This window comes from Siphateles boraxobius, unplaced genomic scaffold (assembly GCF_051911475.1).
Source record: "Siphateles boraxobius isolate OS27281-9 unplaced genomic scaffold, OSU_SipBor_1 41, whole genome shotgun sequence".
Classification (NCBI taxonomy): Eukaryota; Metazoa; Chordata; class Actinopteri; order Cypriniformes; family Leuciscidae; genus Siphateles; species Siphateles boraxobius.
In genome coordinates, this window is record NW_027509042.1 from 29576367 (window position 1) to 29603511 (window position 27145).

The 27145-nt window shown below is 38.9% G+C and overlaps 1 protein-coding gene across 4 annotated transcripts in view; it reads left to right on the forward strand.

Annotated features, from left to right (window-relative positions):
• Window positions 1-27145, forward strand: part of LOC143706795 (SEC14-like protein 1) — a 213158-nt gene that overhangs the window by 102251 nt on the left and 83762 nt on the right. For all 4 annotated transcript variants that reach the window (XM_077199106.1, XM_077199104.1, XM_077199107.1 and 1 more), the window contains exon 9: window positions 27021-27109. In XM_077199106.1, the coding sequence (XP_077055221.1) occupies window positions 27021-27109 (89 nt within the window). The remainder of the gene's footprint in view (window positions 1-27020; window positions 27110-27145) is intronic.

Sequence of the window (27145 nt, forward strand, 5' to 3'; positions counted from 1 at the left end):
AAGTACCATAGTTGTGAGGAAACTGCCTTTTCTGATTTTTTTAAGGCCTCTCTGTGTGCAATCGTGCTCTCTTTCCATGAAATGCAAAAAAACTCTAGTTTTGTTTTCTTCCAGTTGCGCTCCATTTTTCTGGCTGCTGTAGTGATCTTTTTCTTTGTAGAAAAGTTAGAAGCTCAGACCAGGAGACGGTGGAAGTTTTCCAAGCAGAAGTTCTTTATTGCTTGTCGGTAGCTGAAGTCATTCCAACATCGTCTAACTAAGGGAACTTTACATTGTAGTTTATATACATTTCAAGGGGGTGGGATTAATTTCATAGAGGAGGGGACTCTTGATTCAGCTGGTTACCTGATTTCATCAGGTAACAGTGTAACTCCAAGAGTCTTGAGATGCTAATCCAATCAGCCTGATTAGATCAACAAAAGGCCCAGCTGACCTTTGAGATGTGACAAGAGGTTAATGTCCGAAACCCTGATTGCCTCAAAATGGACAAAACAGTGTGCAACTTTCTCAGTTAAAATACCATAGTATTGGAAGCTCAATTAAACATTTAAATAAAATTTGTAATCCTACACTGCTCTCCCTTTTTCTGGGCCTGAGTGTGCTCGTTGTACCACGGCATTGGACTATTTTCTTTAATCTTCTCTCAGCGCAATGGAGCAACTGTGTCTAAAGTGCTGGAAAAGAGAGAGTCAAAAGTTTTTGTCGCAATATTGAGTTCTTCTAAGCGATCTTGGATGCTAAGGAGATGAAACTGATCAGGAATATTATTAATGTTTATGTATGTATGTATGTATTATTATTAATAGCAATCTTTAATGGCAGAAGTGATAGGTCTGACATATTTGTAACACGGACTCGGCTTTGCAGCCTTAGCTAAATGAAGTATACACAAGACTAGATAATGACCTGAGATGTCATCGCTCTGCTGCAGATTTTCAACGACATCAACATTGATTCCATGTGATAATATTAGATCTAAAGTATGATTATGACAATGAGTAGGTCCTGACACGTGTTGTCTAACTCCAATTGAGTTCCAAATGTCTTTAAATGCCAATCCCAATGCATCTTTTTCATTATCTACATGTATATTAAAATCACCAACAATTAGGACTTTATCTGCAGCCAGTACTAACTCTGATAGAAAATCAGCAAGTCTGTATGGTGGCCTGTATACAGTAGCCAGCACAAATCTCAAAAGGGATTTATTATTTTCACTAGATAGTGTTACATTTAAGCACCAACACTGAATTATAAAGAATTATATTTGAAAAAAGACTTCTCAGTAATTCTGAAGATATTACTATAAATTACAGCAACACCTCCCTATTTGCCTTTCAGATGAGGCTCATATTTATAACAGTAATCTTGGGGGGTGGACTCTCATCATTTAACATTAAATTAAACGTTAACATTTAACGTAGGCTACATGAGCTCAGTATTGGGCCGTATCGGTGCATACGTAATTATGAATGTATTTACTGTTGTCTTAAAATGTTTATTGCACATTTTGCGAATTTTCAATTCAAGTCAGGCAGCAGCATACCTATGTAAGGAACTAAGTAACGTGTCTGGGTTAGACAGGTCAATTTAGCTCAAAAGGAATTATTATTTAATTTATAGGGAATTACTTAAACGAATCACTTAAACGGCTCGCAAATGACTCGTCCAGCGTTCATTTGAACGGGCCGTAACTATAACCTCTGCAGCGGATATAAATATCCAAACTATAGTGAAACACTATTTATTAGCAAGGTAACTTAGATCAGCAGTTTAAGACATTAAATCTGTAAGCACATAACACAAGACAATTATCTTTAAAATATAAACAAGACTTTATTGATTAGTCTAACACATAAATCTAATATCTAACACAATCAGATGCACACAAACACACATTCATACGAGTTGCAGAAAGAAAGAGAGTGAGGAAAGAATGAGTTTTAAGAGTGAGATGATGAATTCCCAAGTTTCTATATGCACTTATAAGACATGACCTGAACGAACCACCAATCATTAATTTAACCCTTCTATCGTTTCTTAGGCGGGTTATTCACGTTCAGGGCCGGCGCTAGCCATTTGGGTGCCCTAAGCACCGCTAGCCATTTTGGGTAGCCAATTATATATAAATATAAACAGTATATACATGCAAATATTTCTTAAATATATACATGCATATGTGTGTGTATTTATATATACAAAATAATTATACACAGTACACACACATATATCATGTAAACACAAACTTTTATTTTGGATGCGATTAATCTTTTCCCAGCCCTAATAATTTGACAACTCTGTGAATATGAAAATATACAAACACTGAGATTGTGGGGGTTTTTTTTCTTCCTAATTGTAGTTTCACCAACAGATGTCGCCCTTTGGCCTTGGCCTATGAACCTCTTGAAAACGACCGCATTATCCGCATAGAACAACAACAAAAAAACGTATCTAAGCGGTCTTCCTTTTCTTCTCAAACAAACTAATTGCATCTTAAACAGCCTAAGTTTCAAAATTTCCCGGGGGACAAACCCCCGGACCCCCGTTAAAATAAAAGATTCAACATGCAGGGCTAAAAAAGCCTGCCCCGGATCATTTGCACTACTAGCGACGCCCCCCTGGACATGCATACACGACGCAAGGGCGCCCGCGCTACAAAACTAACATTTTTATTTAAAACATTGTCTTACCTGCGAGCGACGCACGAGTATTATCCCGCTGTCTCTTCTTTTTCCGCCCCCGACTCTTGGTGCCTTTTCGGGTCCATGTCTGAGGTCGGTGTCTGCCAAATTTGACATTGATTGAGGCATGAACAGACCACTGGGAGGTGGGGAAGGGGGGGCACCAGAGGGAGACTGGCACAGGAGATTCACCTTTTTCTCGACTAATTTGGTCTAGGCCTATATTACTTTTGTATTGCTTTTGTATATTAACATGCTTTAGACATTTTATTTGTTATTTATACTAGTAGCCTATTGTGATGATTTTTAACGACCCAGATTTTTTGGTGCCCCCCCAAGCACTTGGTGCCCTACGCGCAGTGCGTGATGTGCGTGTGCGGAGCGCCGGCCCTGTTCACGTTTATCTCAATGCACCAGTTCAGCTAAGAGTCTGGAGGTATACTTGCTTTTGTCTGTGCGTTTCTTTGGGAATTCCTTTTGTCGGCGTAAAAGGGTGTTTCCCGAGTTCGTATACTGGCTGGTGGTCGATCTCCTCGTGGATAGATGTTTGGGCTCCCAATCACGTGGTGTGTTGGCGAATGGATGGAAAGTCTTTGAAGCTGGAAAGCGGGCTTTGCAGTCGAATCATTTAAACGAAACTTTGCAGCAAAACCTAACTTAGAATCGAGACTCTCATCGGAAAAGAAAAATAAAGTTAAGAAACAGAAAGAAAAGTGAGACGAGAGTAGTTATAGATGGTTTAAATGAAGCTGTTTAACCCATGGACGTTCTTCTGATCTTGTTTGGGTTCTTTGTCTGCTGGTCTACATGGTTACTCGTCTGTCCGGTTTGCAGTCATGGCTTCTCCATGACTTCTGTAAATTTGCTCTAGCGAACAAATTCACAAACTAAACCTCAACCCAACTTATCAAAATCTTCTACTAACAAAACTCTCTACTGGCTTTTCGGGTCCTAAGATTTTAAACTCCGCTGTTTGTCCAGCCTCTTAGTTGAGGACTGACCAATTAGGCACTGTCTTTATTTAGGAGGTGGCGTTCTCTTCATCTCTCATCGTAAATCATGCGTTATCTGTGATCCCTTTACTCTCTGGCTCTAGCAGAGTACAAAAGTGTACAGTTTAGACACGATTCCTATTATAAGAACACAAAACATTTTACACAGATTTCAATCAAGCCATATTCTGAATTAAGAACATATGATCGTACTGATAGGAAACAAGACACACTTTCATTCAAACATCTAATAGTTATAACAATTACATGACTTGTATGTGATCTAAGCATAATGGACTCATACAGAGGTGGTAGATACAATATAGGATTATGTAGTAGAGCCTAGATTCTCTGCCCGAGCCCGAGCCCGACCCGACCCGCGGGCCGGGCCGATATTTCCCGCCACTATGCTCGGGTCGGGTTGGGTCGGGCCCTTGATCAAGCACGTCATGTGTCACGCGCAGCGTCTCCTCCACTCGCACGCTGTGCTGTATTGTGTAGCTTAAGTGCAACATGGAGCTTGAAGAAGTAAAGAAAAAAATTAAAACAGGAGAATTAACTTTGAGCAAGTATGAAGGAAAGTCGGAGGTATGGAAATATTTTAAACTCGTGGGCAGTGACAACATATGTGTTGGCTTTGTTGAGTCCAAGTGCGGCGCGCTGCTAGAGAGTCTGTATGTGTTGTAGCCATTAAATAAGCGCATTTAGTTTCATATTTATTAAAATATTATAATGTTATTTTTTTCCATCTATGTTGATTATGAAAGTGAACAGAGTAGATAGGAGGATGCGCAATATCAGGAGACATGGAGTGGTTCAGGCATGATTTTGACCACTTCATTATGTTTTGTTTTGTAGAAAGCCTTTCTTTAAAGTGAATTTCGTTTTGTATAAATTGTATCTTAATTTTAATACATTTTTCATCAACCAATTGCCTGAAGAAGAAGAAGCATTAATAAGAAGCAAATATAGCAGGCAATATTCATGACATGGAGGCGCCGGCGAGCCGTGTTCACTATAGCACGTGAACTGGAGCATCTCATCATAAAATTAAATCAATTCTCGGCACGCTTGTCACCGAATTTACTAATTGTTCAATTTAATAAAATTAAAACTATCATTGTGATAATTAAAATAATTGAATATTAAATATTAAGTGGCCAATTTTTGCACATTTATTAATAGTATATATATATATATATATATATATATATATAATTGCGCAGCTCCACACTGTCAATGGTCTAGCACCCATTCAGCACCTGCGTTAAAAAATGATCTGTCGTCGCCACTGGTTATAACGGCCCACATATTAAAAATGGTCGGGTTTAAATCGGGCTCGGGCTCATAATTACAATTAATGTGTCGGGCCGGGCCGGGCTCGGACACAACGTGCACGGGCTCGGGTCGGGTCGGGCTTGATTTTTTGGGCCCGATCTAAGCTCTATTATGTAGTTGAACAATGTTTGATTAGAAGTCCGTCAATAATTGTTTTGGGATGATTTTATGTATTTTTATATGTAAAATCTCAGTCTCTGTGGTTTTAAGAGATTCCCCCCCTGGGGTCGTCAAAAGACCCTTAAAAAGGAGGTGGTCTTTTTTAAATCCTTTGTCTTGGGATCAAACAACCTCTATCATTATCTTGGTGGGTTCTGAGCCGTGCCATCACTGAACCAATCAGCCTTTTCCAAACTATCTAACTTTGACCAGTTCTTCCTCTATTTAGGCTCGTCTCTTTTTAAGCTTGCAGGGCCATAAAGTGTTTTGTAGAATAGGTGGAGCCGGGATCTTTACGGTTCTGGAATGTTGAGTTTTGTGTGGCATTATGTTTGAACGAATCACCCGGAAGAATCATTTGTGTTTGGTTCACCCTCAATTCCTACACCTATATCATAAGGCACACCAGATTTATAACATCCAAAAAAAGCATGATTTGAAATGGGACTCATGACTAAGATGTAAATGGGAACAGATTTAAAATGGGTAATATTTTGACATAGAGAAACAGAGGTTTTACTTTTAGATAATTAGACAACATTTTATTTGACGGGACAGTAGGGGACCTAGATAATGGGCAGGGGGATGCTGTCACGGAATGCACACGAGAGAAGGTAAGATCCAAGTGCAGTTTTATTATAGGGTAATCCGTATTCGTAGTCAGCCAGGCAAGGGTCAAAATCCATAAAAACAGTCCAATAAACAAGAAACCAAACAAAGTGGAACAGGGAAGTGCAACACAACAGTAAACAAGGAATCCACAATGAACACCGAAACAGACAGGGTATTTATACACACAGAACTAACAGGATGATGGGAAACAGCTGTGTGCAATGATCAGATGATGAGTGCAGACAAAGGATTATGGGAATTGCAGTTCATGATGAGTGGGTGACGATATGGGGAAGAGACCTCTAGTGGACACCCAGGGAAACACACACCAGACACTGTGACATAACCCCCCTTCTATGGAGCGGCTACCAGACGCTCCACGACACAACTTCAAAACAAAACAAGGGTCTAGGAGGGAGGTGGAATGGTGGAGGATCAGGGGGAGGGATGGGGGGCCAGGTCCATGGAGGGGAACAAGAACAAGGGGTGACTGCTTAGCCGGCAGCCAGGGCGAAACAGAGAGTGCATCGGGCAGCCAAGGCGAAGCAGACAGTTCATCGGGCAGCCAGGGTGAAACAGACGACCCATCGGGCGGCCAGGGCGAAGCAGACGACCCATCGGGCGGCCAGGGCGAAGCAGACGACAGTCCATCGGGTGGCCACGGCGGTGAAGTCCCGCGGCGGTGAAGACCCCTCGGGCGGCCACGGCGGTGAAGACCCTTCGGGCGGCCATGGCGGTGGAACAGGCACAGACACCGGCTCTGGCACAGGAACAGACACCGGCTCAGGCACAGGAACAGACACCGGCTCAGGAACAGGAACAGACACCGGCTCAGGCACAGGAACAGACACCGGCTCAGGCACAGGAACAGACACCGGCTCAGGCACAGGAACAGACACCGGCTCAGGCACAGGAACAGACACCGGCTCAGGCACAGGAACAGACACCGGCTCAGGCACAGGAACAGACACCGGCTCGGCTGCGGCCATCTTGTCCGGAGGCTCTGGCTCAGCAGGCATGACGTGAACGGTCTCTGGATCGGCAAACGTGACGTGAGAGGTTTCTGGATCAGTAGACGTGATGTGAACAGTCTCTGAATTGGCAGAAACCTTGTGCTTCCTCCATGCATGCAGGACAGCCATTGCGTAAAAAGTGAAAACAGCCCTCTTGGCCATGGCGGGACTGATGGTGGAAATGGTTGGCTTAGGAGAGGATGGAGCTGAGGTAACCAACAGGGAGGTATATGCGCCCCAGACACACATCACAGCAGCCACGTAAAGGGAGAGGGTAGCCTCTTCGACCGCGACACGATGAGCAGGCTGCTCAGGGACGGCCTCCGTCACGGACAGTGGGCTGTTCGGAGACAGCCTCCGGGTCCTGAGGAACGGTGAATGTCTGCTTCCTCTTCCTCCGTCTCTGAGAGTGAGAGGGCGCTGGGCTGGACGAAACCAGCGGTGGGGGCTCTGGGCTGAACGGGACCAGCGGTGAGGCCTCTGGGCAGGACGGGACCAGCGGTGAAGGCTCTGGGCTTGACCGAAAACGGAGAGTGGTACCGGGGCTCACCTCTAGCACCTCCTCTCCTGCGTCCTCCACGGGTCCCAAAAAACCTAGCCGGACGGGTTCCCTCAAATGACGGTCCGTGTCCGATGGAAGGGGGCTCAGGAGAATTAACCGCCACGGTCTCCTCAGTCAGACGGGCCCACAACTCAAAACATTGAAAAATGTTCATACAGGGCCCCGCCTCTCCGGCCCGATAACGCCCACTCAGTGGTACTCCTCTCCTTCCATTAATAGTGGGAAGGATACGGAACCCCATACTGCTGGATCTTGACATGGTGGATTCCTTCTGTCACGGAATGCACACGAGAGAAGGTAAGATCCAAGTACAGTTTTATTATAGGGTAATCCGTATTCGTAGTCAGCCAGGCAAGGGTCAAAATCCATACAAACAGTCCAATAAACAAGAAACCAAACAAAGTGGAACAGGGAAGTGCAACACAACAGAAAACTAGGAATCCACAATGAACACCGAAACAGACAGGGTATTTATACACACAGAACTAACAGTATGATGGGAAACAGCTGTGTGCAATGATCAGATGATGAGAGCAGACAAAGGATTATGGGAATTACAGTTCATGATGAGTGGGTGACGATATGGGGAAGAGACCTCTAGTGGACACCCAGGGAAACACACACCAGACACTGTGACAGATGCTGGCCCAAAAAAGGTTGAAAACCACTGCTCTGCATGAACATAGTAAAATAAGCTCCAATCCTGGCTACTGATGGCAGGGTAGTTTTCATTGCAAAAGAATAAGCAAACACCTTGTAAAATGACAGGTATTTTGAACAAGAACTGTTTCAGGAATGACTATAAATTAATTGCAAACAAGCAAAAAGCCATTCTTTTAATCTCCTCACTATCTTTGTTCTAGTTCTCTTTCAGTCCCATTCAGCTAATAGGGCCATTAAGGGAGGGATCTTTGTCTTCCCAGGTGTGAAACACGTCCATATTCAGAATGATTCATGCATACAGCTTTCTGACACAAAACATGTCTTTAAAATTTTAAATCAACATATTGTTTTATGTGAATAAGCGGGCTGGATGATTTTCACATCGTTTTGAAGCAAAAGTTCTAGGCTACGTGATACAAATGTCAAAAGTCTTGTGAAAAAATATCGAGTATGGGTTAAATGGCCTTATTTCAGTGACTTCATTTTTTTCTTCCACTTACCACGCATAAACGTCATTTTCTCAAAACTACAAACTTTTATATACATGCTGCTCATATTATTGTAGCAACGTTTGTGCAGAATACAGTGTAATCAAACTTAAGCCATGAAAATGTTATACAGTAGGTGGACAACCAGAATAATACTTTTACCGCCATTCTGTCGCGGCGGTAAAATTTGGGGTGTATTTGCTGCCTTTTACCGCTAAAAGGCGCTACAATCACTGACTTTGAATAGTGTCCGTCTATTCTCTACATTGCGTAATCTGCCGAGATTGACTGGTAGCAAATGAATTTAAGTGAAACGTAGTTAAAATAATTCATATTCACAATACTGAAATTTAATTGAATAAATAATGAAAACTTAAAAACATTGCAATAGAAACATTTTAGGCTACATCAATGAGGCATTACAAGAGCATGAGACGATGATTGAACAGCGTTCAGACGGTAGCTCTGTTTATTGTTTATTGACTGTTTATTTATTTAAAGTCAAGCATATTAGTACAAGTATACAAGTATAATTAGCAATGGCAAATTACAACATAAATTTGCTACATTTCTGTGGAGCACCTACACAGACAACAAAACTGATAAAAGAGGATTGTCTGCCGATCGCGTCAGAAAATGAAAAAGCTTGTCTTTAGTCTGCTAAATTATTGTGTAAAAAAACACTAAAATTACTTAAGTTTGAAACCCCATCGAACATTTCAAGGTTTAAATAAAGTTTCAGGACAGTTTATTTTTTATTTAAAACAGCTGCATCGAGTTTAGAGTTTATTTCCTTTGCGATGCAAAATAAGAAACACATAATCTTATTCTTGCGACATTTTAAATTTGTATTGCCAAAGAAATTGCAGCTAAATTAAACAATTAAAACAGTACAAAAAGAAAATAGTCCAAAGCAACATAAATTAAAAACATGCGTTTTTCTTTGCCTCTCTCTCACGCTGGCTTTACAAGAGCATGAGACGATGATTGAACAGCGCTCAGACAGTAGCTCTGTGGTCAACGCAATGACATGTGCCTCTCGGAGCATCAATCGACCCGAGATCGAATCTCATTGTAGCATACTTGCTGTTAACCGATCTCTTTTTAGCAAGTTCATTTAGTCTCCCTCACTGCGCGCGCCGGGTGTCTCTCGAAATTAAACATTTCAGGGTAAAAACACATCATACAGCTGTATATGTCGCTGCGTGTCATCCATACAAATCGCGAACAAAATACAGTAACCAATTATGTAGCCTTTGTTGCTTCAATGACACAGCATGCCTTGTTGAATTCACCTTACAATTAAACGAGGTTGATCGTGAATTAAAGAGCTCTTTATCTGCTCATCACTACCATTTGTTTCTTGGCATGAACGCGTCGTCAACAGTTCATGTTTAGTTAATGCCAGATTGTTGACAATCATACACACTGCTCAAACACTCTAAAACTCTACAAAACCAGTTGAAACAACTGGATTGAACACTTCAATTTAAATTTTGTGTAAAAAAACTTTAAATATGCTACAATAAATAAATTACAATATTTATAATTTTATAAGATATAGGGCCTACATTTGGACACATCGAGAGATGTATCCTTAAAATAATTTTGCCTTTGCAAGTTTATTCGGGATTTGAAACAGTGTCATCAAAATGATTGAAACCTAAGTTCTACCACTCAATCACAACTTTTCTCACTGAGAAATGCCCAGAGGTTCGGTTGTTCAGCAGTCAGTGTGCGCGCACGCGAGAGAAGCGTTCTTCAATCTTTTCATTCCTCAATAGTTAGTGTCATTGATTGCACCCAATTTATTTTCACTGACTGCGGGATAGGCCTATTTTAACTTTTGATCCATAAAATGTTCTGCACTAAAAGTTTGCTATATTCTATTTAAAATGTATGCTACTTTTACAAAATTACTTTTGCTTTCGCTAAATGTCCGTATTCGCCACCTGGTGGTCATTGAGCGACCGACTTTGAAATGCGACTGGTTTATTTTTGCCGCGGTGGCTGCCGCGGTGGTAATAGGCATTCTGGTTGTCCACCTACTGTAAATAACAGAAATAAGCACAAATGTCAGAGCATGTCAAAACACCTCCAGGGCCCAGAAAACACCTCAGACCCCAGAGGGTTAGCAACAGTAATGTCCAAAAACCTTTTTTATGTAGGGAAGATTTAAATGTTCTACTCTTATTAAATGTACCATTGTTCTTTTTTAGTATCATACTGAACTGATAGACAGATCCAGTGATTATAAAAGGAGTGCTCTTTACTTTGCTTTCTGTGTATTTCTGTGACTTCATACTTCTTTCTGTGACTTCATACTTTTTTAGTGTAAATGGCTGTCAATAAGTACTCCTCTGGCACAGGAATTGTTGGCAGCATCATACATACTTGCCTGGCAGAGTGTCAGAATGCTCATTCTTGTAGTCCCCTGTGGTTAAAAGACACCACACTTTGATCATGTGCGTTAGTCAAAGAAAAGGGCCATCTGCTGTCTGTGTGTTTTCATGCACCAATCACAAATCTTTAGCGTACATATGGCACTCAACCAGAATTATTTTTTGCCGCCGCGATTGCCATTGCGGTTGCGCCGGCAAATACATTTCTGCTCTTGACCACTAAGTAGAGCTATAATAGCCATACATTTTCACAAGTTATGGGGTGGACATAGCACAGCTCGTTTTCGTAAGTATCAGTCAACCACGCCAATGGAGTACAATAAAAAAAATACTATCAATAAAAAATCACCCGTGTGATTTTTACTAGATTTGGGTTTAATTTAGTTATCAAAAGCATATGTAAGCATTTGTTTAGAACAAATTCAAACAGAGGAATAAATGTCAAAATTGTGTTCTGTGCTTACTTTTTTCAGTGGACTGTGTTTTATAATACTAATACACTGTATTTCATTAAATTATTTATTTATATATATTTTCTCCTGGCAATAAAATGTAAATTAAATAGGCTGCACATTTATTAGTAGGCATTGTCAATTTTGTGTAGAGATCAACATATTTTTATAACCGATACCAATACCAATTATTTTTATTGCATGTTTATGCAATATAATTCTAACAAATTAAAAAAGCATAAAACATTTTTAATTGGCTGAATAAAAAAAACATTATTGCTGTTGCATTTTTTTGTTTATAACAACAGTATATTAACAACAGGCAAAATAAATGTACGAAGTGTAATATTTTCAAATTAAGAAAATGACAGTGGAGTCTATCAACTCCTCATAAATATAAGCATAAATATAAGCATTAAGAAGAGGATCTATAGTAGACCCCGAAGCCGCCGCCAGGCGCCGCCATTTGCGCCATTTAGAATTTCAGCCGCCGCCAGCCAATATTTTCGTAAGCCAAATTGAGCCGCCATCTGATAAAGTTTGGCTGAGCTGGCTAGAATTATTTGCATCAAATAATAATTCTATCACATAGAGACATACACACACGACACGAATATATAAACAATACACGAGATCTATTTTCCCACTGGATTCATAACAGCACAGTCTTGTGCTCGTTGCTACGATACACAGACTCACAGTGAATTGACGACCAATTAAAATTGCTCGTTTTCCGTACAGAAGAAGCGATGCATTTTTTTCTCGCACTGAGGTGAAATGGCGGAAAGGAGCAAGCAAGGTAATTTTGATCTCACTTCTCACATACTTTGCTAATTCCTACTTACTTTTTTTTTTAACTTAGGCCTAGCCTGACTTTTGTTAAATCTTCAGGGCACGGTTGCACAAACACCTGAATCAAAGATATGATGTTATGAACCAAATATTCTGGAACGGAGAGATTTATAGCACTGAACGTGATATTACTGCAGTAACAAACCACCGTTTCCACATTGCTAATTCACGACGTATGCTTCAGTGTACATTGAAGTGAAATGTGCAAAACTTTGTCCAAAATAATACTGATAACAGTGTGTGTTTATATTAAGGCGAGACACGGCAGGCAAAAACATCATTTTTTTTTACTGGTCAATTTTGAGATTTTTGGATATTTGTCTTCCATGTCTTCTTACAGACTTGTGGTGAAAAAAAGTCCGAAATACACATTTAGGTCTTTATTTTACTACACTTCGTCTGTTTGCGTCTGTAGATTTCTCATAAATTCAACAAAAGTTTGCGTTCTTAATCAACATAACGTTACTTCTCCGCGATCAGACTACAAAATAAATATGTACATACGTTGTGAAAGTAAAATCTGGTGTTTTCTTTATTACATTGTATTGCATTTTGTAGAAATATAGTGTAAGCCATGCATTGCTTGGAAATATTGAGATCTAGTAAATCAGTATAACATAGACATCTGTAGACATGAAGTGGCAGCTTCAGCCATTTGCAGCTATGAAAAGTTTGGCGGCTGCAGCAGCCATTTAGGTTTTGGCTGAGCCGGCTAGCCAGCCAATAACTTCATCAGCCAGCCATTATTCTCAAAACAAATGGCTTCGGGCTCTAATCTATAGATCACCTCTGGAAGCATCTCTTTCAAAAGCTTTGTCGGTATAGGGTCTAACATACATATAATTAAATAAATATAATTCGTTTTAAACTACAGTTTTAAAAGGTTTGTGTTTGATAGGCTAAGAGTGAAGAGACAGGAACACGCTGGAATACGCAAACATTGTCAAAAAATAAACAAAACAGCGAATACATCATCGCAATTGCAGAGTCCGTCTGATTTGCGATGTTATCAGAATTATTAATAATGTTTTTGTCGGTCTATAAATTAAAATACCTTACTGACAGAGCGCTGTTTTTATCTATACGTTTACACAGAACGTCTCTCGAGGACATAATTAATTTCCACAGAGCAGTAATTTAGATGTTTATTATCTATGTTAAATGTTATAGCTTGAAGACGTTAATATAATTGAATGAGTTTTAAACGAGTGGAACTTGTTAAAAGCTGCATACGGCGGCCATGCTGAAGCATTTCCTGATCATCAGCCTGGTGAGTGAATGGCACTATAAACGCAACTTCACAAGACTAATGATGAGCATATACAATAGATAGAGAATTAAATTGAGCGCTTTTATTTCCAACATGCACTCATTCATTGCTATTTTTAGTTCTAAGTTTTTCTAAGTTTAAATTACACAAGCATTTATGTTACATATCTTATATGTGCATTAATGGCTGTTATGTTAAGTTTATTAATTAAGGGATGAAAGTTATTTTACCTTTGAACACCGTTTTTGACTCATCTCCCCTTAGACGCAGACACAGTACTTTAATGGTGGTCTTGCGCGCAATTCTCAAAATCTGTGAATCCGACGTTTAAAAATTGATACCCAATTATGGGAAAATGTTTATATGTGACTCTGGATCACAAAACCAGTCACAAGTACCACGGGTGCAAAAGCCAACAATAGATTGTATTGGTAAAAATTAACGATTTTCCTTTTATGCCAAAAATCATTAAGATAAAGATCATATTGCATGAAGATATTTTGTAAATGTCCTGCCGTAAATATATAAAACATTTATTTTTGTGAGTGAATGCAGCACAATCGTGAACACAAATGGACAACTTTAAAGGCGATGTCTTTCGGGCTGTTGTGATCTGTTTTGGGCGCTCTAATGATACGTGAGCGTGTCAGTCGCACACATCTCTGTGAACCGATCACATGTTCCGCTTTACACCGCGACTAAAAACCATGAATGAACTCAGGGCTCGACACAACGACACAAAGGAATTTTTGAAAGAGCAAGGGAAAGATAATTTTACTTGCCCAACCAGACAATGATTGTGATTTTATTACATTCAATGTAAACAGCGATTGATAATCGGTAGTTTATTTCTGATAACAACTTCACGTTGTTTTTGTTCTATTTCACATAAGAAAATAGTTCCAAAGGAAAGCAACAGCAGCGTGTGTTTAGTTACTGAATGAATCAGCGTTTTGAACGAATCTTTTGTATGAATGACTCAATGATTCACTAATTAAAATGGTGACTTGCCGCCTCCTATTGGCGGTTTAGTTTCATGTTTAAGTATTGCATTTTTTTCATTTGAATATTCAAACATTTAAAACATCAATCTCATAAGATTATTTATTGCAGTTGTAATTTTGCAGTGCAAATTATTTAATTTGATGGGTAACAGCCCTATAGTGTCACAAATATGAAGATTTAAGGATGTACAGGTGGTGGTCATATAATTATAATATCATCAAAAAGTTGATTTATTTCAGTAATTCCATTCAAAAATTCAAAAAGTGAAATTTGTATATTATATTCATTCATTACACACAGACTGATATATTTCCAGAGTTCATTCCTTTTAATTTTTATGATTATAACTGACAACTAATGAAAACCCCAAAATCAGTATCTCAGAAAATTAGAATATTGTGAAAAGGTTTAACCCTCAGGGGTCTGAGGGGCTTTCTGGGTCCTGGAGGTGTTCTGACATGCTCTGACATTTGTGCCTTTTTCAGTTATTTATAAACATGTTAATGGCAAAGGTGTAAATTCACTCTATATATCACAAACGGGGCTACCGTAATATGTGAGCAACATGTATGTACATGTTTGTATTTTTGAGAGAATATTGTGAATATTACTAAATATGTGTCTAGAAGACTTTTGACTAATGGGCATTGTTGCCTAGAGTTTTTGCTTCAAAATGATCTGAAAATCATCCTGCCTAATCATTTACACAAAACAATACATTCATTTAAATTTTATAAGACACCTTTTGTTTGGAAAGGCAACATGCGTGGAGGCGTGTTCACACCCGAGAAGACAAAGGCCGGATAATGTGCCACATACATAATGAGCTGCATATTAATTAGCCCTTTCACACAGGAGTGTCACAGGATCCCAAAGAACGCAAGGACAAAAGAAATTATCTATATATAAATATTTTACAATTAAAAATTGTAACCAATTACAAATAGGTTACAATTACAACAACAATTACAATTTTAACAATATTTCAAGTGTATTCTTTCTTTGTAAAAAGTATACCTTTTATCATACGTATTAAAAAAGGTAAGGATTCATTATTTTGAATATTGGAACAAACACTATAATAACATCTTAGTTGATAATTCAATATACCTACTTTATTTTTGACAAAACATCATATAGTTTATTTAACATGAGCAGAAATTGGTTAACAAAAGCTTACCTATTTAATGTGACAGTAGTCTTTTTTTACAGTCAAAACTTTATAATCTATCCAAAACTAATCACAAAATCTTGTCTAACCATTCATATTTAGTCTGTCACATATTGTGTATGATATATTAGCATATACATGTTAATTTGCAGTTTGTTGCTTATACAGACATTTTATTTCAACATATTTCAGTCTATTTTTACCTATCTTAGCAGGCTATAGCAATATAGTTTGGATGTGTTCATGTAAATTTAATAACATGTTTACTAATGTAGATGCGAGAGTGAATGAACGGCACAGACACGCGCTGTATAACTGTAGTAAACAAAGCGCGCGGGCCTGTGCCGTTCATTCATCCTTTAGCCTACACACAGACTGTTCATATTTAAACAGTCTTTTTGCGGTTTATAGACACTATTCAATATCGTGATTAGAACAAAGCACTTAAGAATAAATCACTTACTACATCAGCTGGATCTGTTGCTCCTCGAAATGAAACTACCAGCACTTCTGGTACATTTTCCAGGGTTATTAGATAGTATTATTCCTCACAGGGTAGGGATACGCTGTGTTCACAGCGGTAGTAAGAAACTTAATAAACATGATTTTATAATCCAGCTGGTTGGCGTTGGCATGTTTGCATGGCTTGCCTTAGATCATTTGCGTTTGAATACCGCGCGCTCTCCATGGGCGTGGCACATTAACGCGTAATGAGGTATAATGAGCTGGAAAGAAAAATATTGACATCTCTCTCTTTTCATACAGATTACATAAACTGAGAATATTTGTTTTTTTATATAAATTACTTCATTTAAAAGAAGAGAATTTCAGCTTCATAAAGAGAAATCTCTCGTATCTCTGTGACAAGTATTGACAGAGTTACAGTTCATTTTTCGGACGCGTTTCAGACCTCACTGACGAGAGAAGGTAAAACGTGCATCATGTTTATTTTTCTTTATTTGACGAAAAGCACAACACTTTGTTTTTATTGTGAGTACCCACAAAAAAAATAGACACTTAACAGGATGTAATGATGTACAGCACTTATATATAAGATCAAAATCAACAGAGTAATTTCAGTGTCTTTTGCACTGATAAGGAAAAAAGTGAGCTGGTATCGCCGGCGATACAGCCTACCCCAGAGGGTTAACACTCTGAGATCTAAGGGGTTTTTGGGGTCCTTGAGGTGTTCTGACATGCTCTGACATTTGTGCTTTTTCCAGTTATTTATAAACATGTTAATGGCAAAGGTGTAAATTCATTCTATATAGCACAAACGGGGCTGCCGTAATATTTGAGCAACATGTATGTACATGTTTGTATTTTTTAGAGAATAATGTTTATGCGTGGTTATTAAAAAAAAAAAATCTATTAAAAAATTAATTACAATTTTAACAATATTTCAAGTGTATTTCTTTGTAAAAAGTATACATTTTATCATATGTATTAAAAAAGGTAAGGATTCATTAGTTTGAATATGGGAAAACACACTATAATAACATCTTAGTTGCTAATTCAATATATCTACTTTATTTTTGACAAAACATCATACTATAGTATATTTAACTATGAGCAGAAATTAGTGAACAAAAACTTACCTATTTAATGTGACAGTAGTGTTTTTTTTACAGTCAAAACTTTATAATCTATCCAAAACTAATCACAAAATCTTGTCTAAACATTCATATTTAGTCTGTAACATTGTTTATGATATATTAGCATATACATGTGAATTTGCAGTTTGTTGCTTATACAGACAATTTACAGGTGTTTAGTTGTTCCTGTAATTTTTGCAGTGTGTGTGCTAGGAAAAAAATACAGAAAAAAATAAACAACTGTACAATTGTCCAATATATACAAATATAAATAAATATATATACAAATAAATAAATACATAAATAGCATCATCTTTTCAGACTGCAATGCATTTACATTATAAAACAAATGGGAAAACAAACAGACACTCACTCACACACACACACACACACACACACACACACACACACACACACACACACACACACACACACACACACACACACACACACACACACACACACACACACATATAATGTGTACATGTTACATATTATATATAGCAGCAACTCACCGATATAAAATTGGATCATCTTTTCCGTCCTCAAGCATAGCGCGCTCGTCGCTGTCTTCACTCTCCTCAATTTCATCATCGCTGCTTCGAGTGATCTCAAATAAAATATCTTCAGCAGAAAAAAAACTTCTTTTGACGATCCATTTTATGACAGAATCCGGCCAGTAAGTAAGACGCGAAAACAGATGTTGACCCGTCGAGTGTTAGCTTTCAAATGACAGGGGTGTCATCACAGACTACGTCGCAGGTTAGCTCCTCAAGTGAGAATGGAGAGCGCCGGATTCAAATAAAAAAAAAAGATCTTACTCGAGTGACTAATATGAACTTCCCGGGTATCGTTGGACTCGTGCACTGATTGGCTACATTTTCTATCAGTCATATTATTTTGATTCTTTGATTGGCTTTCGTTGTAAAGACAAAATGATAGGATATGCATATCATGACGTCAAAAAAACTGACTGCAGTTTTTGGCTATTTTGAACTAGATATTGCCTATCTTTGTTTGTGTGTGTGCGTGCGCGGCCTTAATTTGCTCATTACACTCTAAGCAACACACCCATATAACTTTCTGCTACTGGGAGTCAGTTTTTTATGCATTTTTTTATTGCATAACCAACAAGCATGATACTTCACCCTGAAGAAACGCGGTGTAAACAAAGGAATAACCATCGATATTACAACGTTAGAATCAGAATCAATTTTATTGCCAAGTAGTGTTGTGCACATACAAGGAATTTGCTTTGGTAATAAGGTGTTACCGAGGCTGCTATATTCAGCGCCAACTTGAGAAAAAATACAGCATGACATGAGGAGAGGTGAGGAGAAAAAAGGCAACCCCCAGACTATGCTCCTGTAAAGAGTACAGTCTGGGAACAGGAAAAAACACCTCAGCAACATTAGCACATAAACAGTACACTCTACAAACAAGACATTGCAACACGGTTGGGAGTGGGGGATGGAGGTAGTCCAGCCCAGGCAAGCAGCATCCGGTCCTGCAGCCATTATGGCGTTGGTCACAGACCCGCCTGTCAGACTGGGGGTACGAAGCGGCGAAGGCGTGGGATTGGGTGTGGGGCAGGTGCATATCTGTGTATGTGTAAGTTCATGTGTGTGTAGGCCTGGAGAGAGTCGCTAAGCCGGCACCATAATCTAGGAGCCTCAGTCCGCAGGATTGTCGTAGCGATACACAGCAAGTTGCCATGGAGACCAACGTTGATCATGTCCCAGGCAGAGTCAACAATCACCAGGTGTCTGAGGAGTCGGGGAAGGAACGCAAGAGCGGCTCACTGCAGTGCTCTTCCGGGAGAGTTGTTGTTCCAGCAGCGGCCTTGGCCAAGGCCAGTGCTGGTAGGGGGGTGCAGAAACAGATAAGATTGGGATTGTTTGGTCTTCGGGCAAGTAGCCGCATTCAATTTATACAGGCTATTCTCCTCGTCCATTTTGGTCTCTGAAACGATCCATTTGCCTTTGCAAAGCTGTGAGCTTCTCCATGATGTTATCCATATTGTGGTTCATAGACCCAGTTTTAGTGCTGACAGCTCTGCCCACCGCTTCAATCATGACGGGCAGCCTTGCGGGGCTTTTGACAGCTGTCACCGTCTGTTTAGTTCCTCGATAAACCAGGGCAATGCCTAATCCAATCAGCAGAAGACCTTTTATCATCATGCCCAATAGGTAGATATCTTCAATGTCCTCCACGGAAAGAGCCGCCAGACACACGACCCGCCACCTCTCCCACACGTCCATCGTGTAGCCAGCTGCGAACGTTCCGGCAGGGCAGTCAGGTTCCCCCGAACCCAAGCTTCTCGTCGAGAAGATGGTGTCAATTGCATTGAGAGTTATTGTTTCTTTGGACTAAAAATGCTCCATGGGATGTTATTCAGTGGACCCTCAGCTTTCCATTCAATCTGGAACTTTTAGTAGTGGATGCGTGTGTGGCTCGTTATTACGACAATACTGGTAAGTGCTCCGTTTTTCATTATGTATTTTAATGTGTACTGCTTACATAAATGCAAAAAATACATTCGTTATAAGCTTTTCTACGAAAAACAGTGCTCTATCATCGATGCCTTTAAAATGATATATAGTTTGCCAAGATTAATGATATTCTTTCACGTTAAATCCATTCATAAACATTAAACTAGTGGGGGGAAAAAACGCTTCAGTGCGCCGGCGCTCTGGCAATGGTTAACAGGTTAATATTGAAGACATCTGGTGCCACACTCTAATCAGCTAATTAACTCAAAACACCTGCAAAGGCCTTTAAATGGTCTCTCAGTCTAGTTCTGTAGGCTACACAATCATGGGGAAGACTGCTGACTTGACAGCTGTCCAAAAGACGACCTTTGACATCTTGCACAAGGAGGGCAAGACACAAAAGGTCATTGTTAAAGATGCTGGCTGTTCACAGAGCTCTGTGTCCAAGCACATTAATGGAGAGGCGAAGGTAAGGAAAAGATGTGGTAGAAAAAAGTGTACAAGCAATAGGGATAACCGCACCCTGGAGAAAATTGTGAAATAAAACCCATTAAAAAATGTGGGAGAGATTCACAAAGAGTGGACTGCAGCTGGAGTCAGTGTTTCAAGAGCCACCACGCACAGACGTATACAAGACATGGGTTTCAGCTGTCGCATTCCTTGTGTCAAGCCAATTTTGAACAAGACACAGCGTCAGAACAGCTAAAGACAAAAAGGACTGGACTGCTGCTGAGTGGTCCACAGTTATGTTCTCTGATGAAAGTAAATTTTGCATTTCCTTTAGAAATCAAGGTCCTAGAGTCTGGAGGAAGAGAGGAGAGGCACACAATCCATGTTGCTTGAAGTCCAGTGTGAAGTTTCCACAGTCAGTGATGGTTTGGGGTGCCATGTCATCTGCTGGTGTTGGTCCACTGTGTTTTCTGAGGTCCAAGGTCAACGCAACCGTCTACCAGGAAGTTTTAGAGCACTTCCTGCTGCTGACCAACTTTATGGAGATGCAGATATGATTTTCCAACAGGACTTGGCACCTGCACACAGTGCCAAAGCTACCAGTACCTGGTTTAAGGACCATAGTATCCCTGTTCTTAATTGGCCTGCAAACTCGCCTGACCTTAACCCTATAGAAAATCTATGGGGTATTGTGAAGAGGAAGATGCGATACGCCATACCCAACAATGCAGAAGAGCTGAAGGCCACTATTAGAGAAACCTGGGCTCTCATAACACCTGAGCAGTGCCACAGACTGATCGACTCCATGCCACGCCGCATTGCTGCAGTAATTAAGGCAAAAGGAGCCCCAACTAAGTATTGAGTGCTGTGCATGCTCATACTTTTCATGTTCATAATTTTCAGTTGGCCAACATTTCTAAAAATCCTTTTTTTGTATTGGTCTTAAGTAATATTCTAATTTTCGGAGATACTGAATTTGGGATTTTCATTAGTTGTCAGTTTTAATCATCACAATTAAATGAAATAAACATTTGAAATATATCAGTCTGAGTGTAATGAATGAATATAGTATCCAAATTTAACTTTTTGAATGGAATTACTGAAATAAATCAACTTTTTGATGATATTCTAATTATATGACCAACACCTGTATAATGTGAAAATATTGCTTCAGAATAAATATATTTACTTGTCAATTGGTAAGTGACAAGGTTTTAAGATTTAACCAGTTAACAAAATATGTCTGGAAACGACACCTCCGGCCATTTGGTTTGGTCATTGATCCAGTTTTGAATTAAATAAGGGCAATCATAATGTATTTAAGTTAATTTTGCAATGTACCGTTCCCGGTCGGCAAGCGTCAATGACATGAAATACGACATTTTGCGGTGTTTTCCCCCACGCCGACCACGCCCCCAACTATGACTAGTTGCCGACTGTATCTATTGTACAGTACATACAATTTGCTATGTACTGTACCTGATAGGACCCATGCACCCCAATAATTTTTAATAATTATTAGGCTACTCAGTCTCAGTTATTAAGAATTTGAAGTAGGCTGCTTAGAGGTTAATAATTGAATCTAAAACTTAAAAACAAAATAGAAAAAAAATTAAAACTAATTCAAAGAACCAATACTATAATAAAACTGCTTAAGTTTATAACCCTTACATATTTTGAAGCTTTACATGAATTCTCGGAACAGTTTTAGGCTACTTAATTACAGGTTTGCAAGTGTAGTGTTTGTATTCCCTGTGTGATTTGATGTAAAATGACATACAGAATCTTATTCGTATTCTTGCGACATTTTTACATTTTGTATTGCCAAAAAAAAACCCAGCACTTCTTCTGAGGTGAATTATTCCTGTTTTATTATTATAGTATTATTATTCCTCACGGTGTCCCAAGACCACGTAAAGTACATGAATCAGATTAAACTTGATGCGTTTTATCGAGTTGATGTGGGCAATGACAGGTTTGCATGGGTTGCCTCAGATCATTTGCGTTTCAATAGTGCGCACTCTCCGTAGGCGTGTTCACATTAGCAGATAATGAGCTGACATGAGAATGACTGACATCTCTATCTTTTTATACAGATTACATAAACAGTGAATATTTGTTTTTGTTTTGAATTAGATCATTTAAAAGTAGACACTTAAATGTATATAAAGATATATTGCTCATGTCTGTGTGACAAGTATTCACTGAGTTTTGTTTGTTTAGAGAAGTACTCCAGAAAGAATTTCTTGGAGAGGCAGAAAGCACACCCTGCTTGTTTTCTTTATTTTACAAAAGCAAAATGTTTGTTTTAATTGTAAGTGGACACATACAAAAGCAGACCTTTTATATTTTCAGATGATGTATTTCTGTATGATGTATGAACATAAATTATGGAGTATTTTAAGTCTATTTTGCTACTATGTGAAGAAAATCCTGCGTAACTTGGTGGCACGTTTGTTGACCCCTAAGGGTTAATTGCTCATTGTTGCAGTTGGTCTGATGCCTCCAGCCATGATGGCCTGATTTATCGTGCCTTCTTTGTGCTTGGCGCCTTAATTGCTGCTTGCAGCTATATTTGTTATTATAATTACCAGTAATTTATTTTTTAATTTTATCTTCACACACAAGTGAAAATGTCACAATTACAGCCTTACTGAGCAATGTTTCAAACCTTTCCTTTTGTGACACCTGCTGGTGATTTGGTGAACGAGTGTCACACGTAACTGGGTTGTATTTAATACTCATTTTTGTTAATTAACTACTGTATATAATTTCATGTTCAGCAATAAATTAACATCCAGTAAATGCACACAGTGAAACACTGCAATTAAATCGATTAACAGAAATAACTTTGTCTCTAATGGTCCAGAGACGCGGGAAGTCATTTTCGACAGGGGGTGCTGGGGGTGGGGGGGATTTTTTCCGACCAAGCAATTACAGGAACGTGGTTATAGGAAAAGTCCACTTCTAAACAGATCTATTAATTATTACTACCTAGAAAAGCGCTACATAAATGTAACAAATTATTACTACTCTCCCTCAAAAACTTTTTTTTCCATTTGCATTCAAGCAGGACAAGTGGCCATAGGGACTATAGGAGGAGTAAGGGAGTGATGCAAGCACGGCAACGATCTTTATAGTTAAAATCAGAAAACAAATACACACACACACAAAAATGGAATCTTTTGGCCACTTCAGGGTGAGAGCTGATGCAGACGCTTTTGCTTTCAACAAAATAGTGTCCACAACTCCTTCTCCCCTCAGTGCACCTAAAATACAAATAATAATACATGTTATTATTTACGTTTAACCCTCTGAGGTCGCCGGCGCGTTTTGCTGGATTTTCTTCACATTGTAGCACAATAACGAGCAATGCAAGTTATATCGCGTCGGCGCATCCATGTCCTAATTATATTGTCTGCTATAGCCTATTTGCTTCTTATTTATTTAAATCCAGGTAATTGGTTGATGAAACATTGATTAAAACTAAGATACAATTTATACAAAACGAAATTCACTTTAAAGAAAGGCTTTATACAAAACAAAACTTAATAAAGTTGTCAAAATGATGTCTCTCGATATTGCGCATCTTATGATTAGGCTACTCTTCACTTTTCATATAATCAACATAGATGAAATGAAAAAAATAACATAGGCTATTATTTAAACATAAATATGAAACTAACTTAACTTGAATGGCTACAACACGTAGGCCTACAGTACAGAGAAATGTGTCGGAGCAAACGCGTGTCACCGGTGAGCGTGTGTGTGTGTGTGTGTGTGTCTTGAATAATTTTTTGAGCAATAATCATAGACTGTAATAATCAAATTCCCAGCGATCGTCGAATCTTATTTTTGCTTGAAATGCCCTTCCCTACAAAATACAAAATGTATTAATCAGACAAAATACAAGCATCATTGCATAAGAAAGAAATGTAATAAAGAAGTAGGCTAAAATAAATAAATAAAATAAAAATACATTAAAGTAGGCCTAAATAATAAATAAAGAAACAAAAGAGGCTCAGTTGCTTCTGAAGCACTGACTGAAACCCCACAGTACGCTACTGATCATAACCTTTTACAGTCTATGATCATAACATCGTATTGGCTAGCACCGGGAACGACAGAAGCTAGCTTGTCCTGCTCGGGCGTAGGGGCTGTAACGTAGCCTACGTTACCTCTGGATGAGTCAGTTGGAGAATTCTTCTCGCTAGTCCTCGGCCTCGGTTTTTTGGGGTTGGATTGAAAAAAATCCGAAATTCTCTTTTGAGACATTGCTAACTAATCATCACTAGCAGTTTTTTAGACTAGGTGTATTTTTGCTTTTTTTTGTGCTGCGTAGGCTGAATCGTAATCGCGTGATTTGCGTCAAGACACCTGATTGGCTAATACTACACACTGAAGATAAATTAAATAATTTTTAATTAAATAATTACTAAAAATATCCCTCTCTTCATCCCACACCCCAAACATGACATACAAAATGTTGTGGAACAGAAACAACAACCAAAGATATATTTATAAGCTATCATTTTATTGTCATCACAGTTTGCCAACAGGGGGTGCTGCAGCACCTGCAGCACCCCTACTTCCCTCGTCCATGTAATGGTCTGTATCAGTGATGCGCGGGTTGATCCAAAATGAGCGGGTTACCCGTGGTTACGAATCATCCAAAAATATTTTTAATGATTTTCGGGTTGCGGTCGGTCGGGTCGTTTGAAATAAAGATCCCAATTAAACCTTTGCAATTTATATAGCCTAGTACTATATAGACAGAATTTTCTATGAAATACATACGCCTACACTTTATTGGCTGAATAACTGTCACGAAGATGACGCACAAGCTCAGTATGCCTGTTCGTGGTCAGTCAATAGCCGTGTGTGGTGTCCATGTTTGTAAAAAAAGACTAAATGGCAGCGTCTGATATATTTGTATTCAGGGGTGCCGTGAGGCATGATTTCGGCCTCTGTGCTCGCGCTGGCCAGTGGAAAAGCGGCTAATGGGTGAAGATGGCATGAAGAAGACTGTACGTTCGCGAGATGGACATATGCGTATTAGGCTACTCTATTTGTTCTGTGTTTCCTTTCTAAACAGTTAGGCTATTTTTATGTGGTATTTTTCATGTTTTCAACACGCAATCATGTTTTTGATGCATGTTCACGTAACAACATGATGAGGGTGGCGGCGACGCTGCCGATAAAGCACCTAAAAGCTGTCACAAAGAACCGGCAAAAGCAATGAATGATTATGAATATGTCAAATATAGCAAGGAGACATTTTAATTGTTTATTAATAAAGATGAAGTTGACGTTGCTGCCTCTCGATCTTCGCAGTAGTGAATGCGCCAGAGAGAAATGCACATTTCATAGCCTACAGATAAGCAGAGCAGTCCGTTTTCTTTCGTTTTGAATTCTTCTGTTTACAAGTAGACATTTCAATATAGATTGAAATATATTTTTCAGGTCTGTGAAGTACCTTATACGCTGAGTTTCGGTTAATTTATGAGACGCGCTCGCGCAGGTGCCTCCGTGTCTATTGTCTGCTATATTTACTTCTTATTTATTAAATCCAGGCAATTGGTTGATGAAACATTGATTAAAATTAAGATACAATTAGTACAAATCGAAATTCACTTTAAATAAAGGCTTTGTGTCTTCTGTTTGAGGTCTCTGTGAAAGTTTTAAAACAGTATTTTAGTGCTGCTTCAGAGCGGTCACGTCCGTAACGAAGAACTGTCACGTCCTTACATTGTTTTTTCCTCATAAATGCGAACAAGATAAATAAAATAAAATGAATATTTTATGTTCTGTGGAGAGCCAACCCTTCTTCATCCGGTGGGTAGTATTACTTTTGATTTGCGCAGTGTAATTCACAGAAGTACAAAAAAATATTTTGCCCCCTAAATATTTTTGTCACGCATTAATGCGCGTGTATTCCCCTCATATTACATATAAAACGCTTGTGTAGACTGATATTTTTCTAATGTCTGGACTCCTTTAAGGGGTAGCCTATGGATAAACAGACGTTTCAATATATTGGTATGCTATTAAATGCATTTTTTGAGAATTTATATTTCATGTTTTGACTGCAAATGTCACGTCCATACGCTGGAATTCCCTAATTTTAAATAATGTATCCTCAACTAGTTTTGTGGTGTAGGTCTACGTATTTTATAATGTTAACTTTAAAATTCAAATAATACTAACAGTAATTTAAAGATGTGGTAGCATTGGATCTGGACGGGAAGGATAACTCTTGGTGTTGGAAGGGGTGTGTGTCGCGATTCTGCAGGTTCGTGGATCTGAGTGTTTCATATCGCATATCGTTACAGCCTTAGAATGTTAAGTTCTACTACTGTATATCTATTTTGGTGAAAGTAACTCAAAAGTAATACAGGATAATGTAACGCATTGCAATTCTGAGACAGTAATATCGTAAGGTAATGAATTACTTTTAAATAACAGTAACAAGTAATGTAAAATGTATTACAGTTTGGAAGTAACTTACACAACACTGACTACTTTAAAAAAAATCCGGGTCAGGAAGCGGGTCGGGTACAATATTTTGTTCTTTTTTTTGAGGTCTGAGTTGTTGGCGGTTAGTAGAAAACGTCGGTCGGGTGCGGGTTGTTTATACATTGACCCGCGCATCACTCGTCTGTATATAAGATAGCTCCACTAACAGAGAATGCGTTTACCTGTGAGAAATGCAAGACAGAACTTGTTTGCACTTGTTTATACTTTCTTTCAGTTACATTTTTCAGCAGACCATGTCATGATGTTGTGGTTTGGCACTATATGATGTTTATGTTTCTTTCTATAGATGGCCGGCCTCTGTATATCCTACGCCTAGGACATATGGACACTAAAGGACTGGTTCGAGCACTTGGAGAAGAATCCCTCCTTAGACATGTTAGTGATTCAATAACCAAAATTTTTCAGCATGTT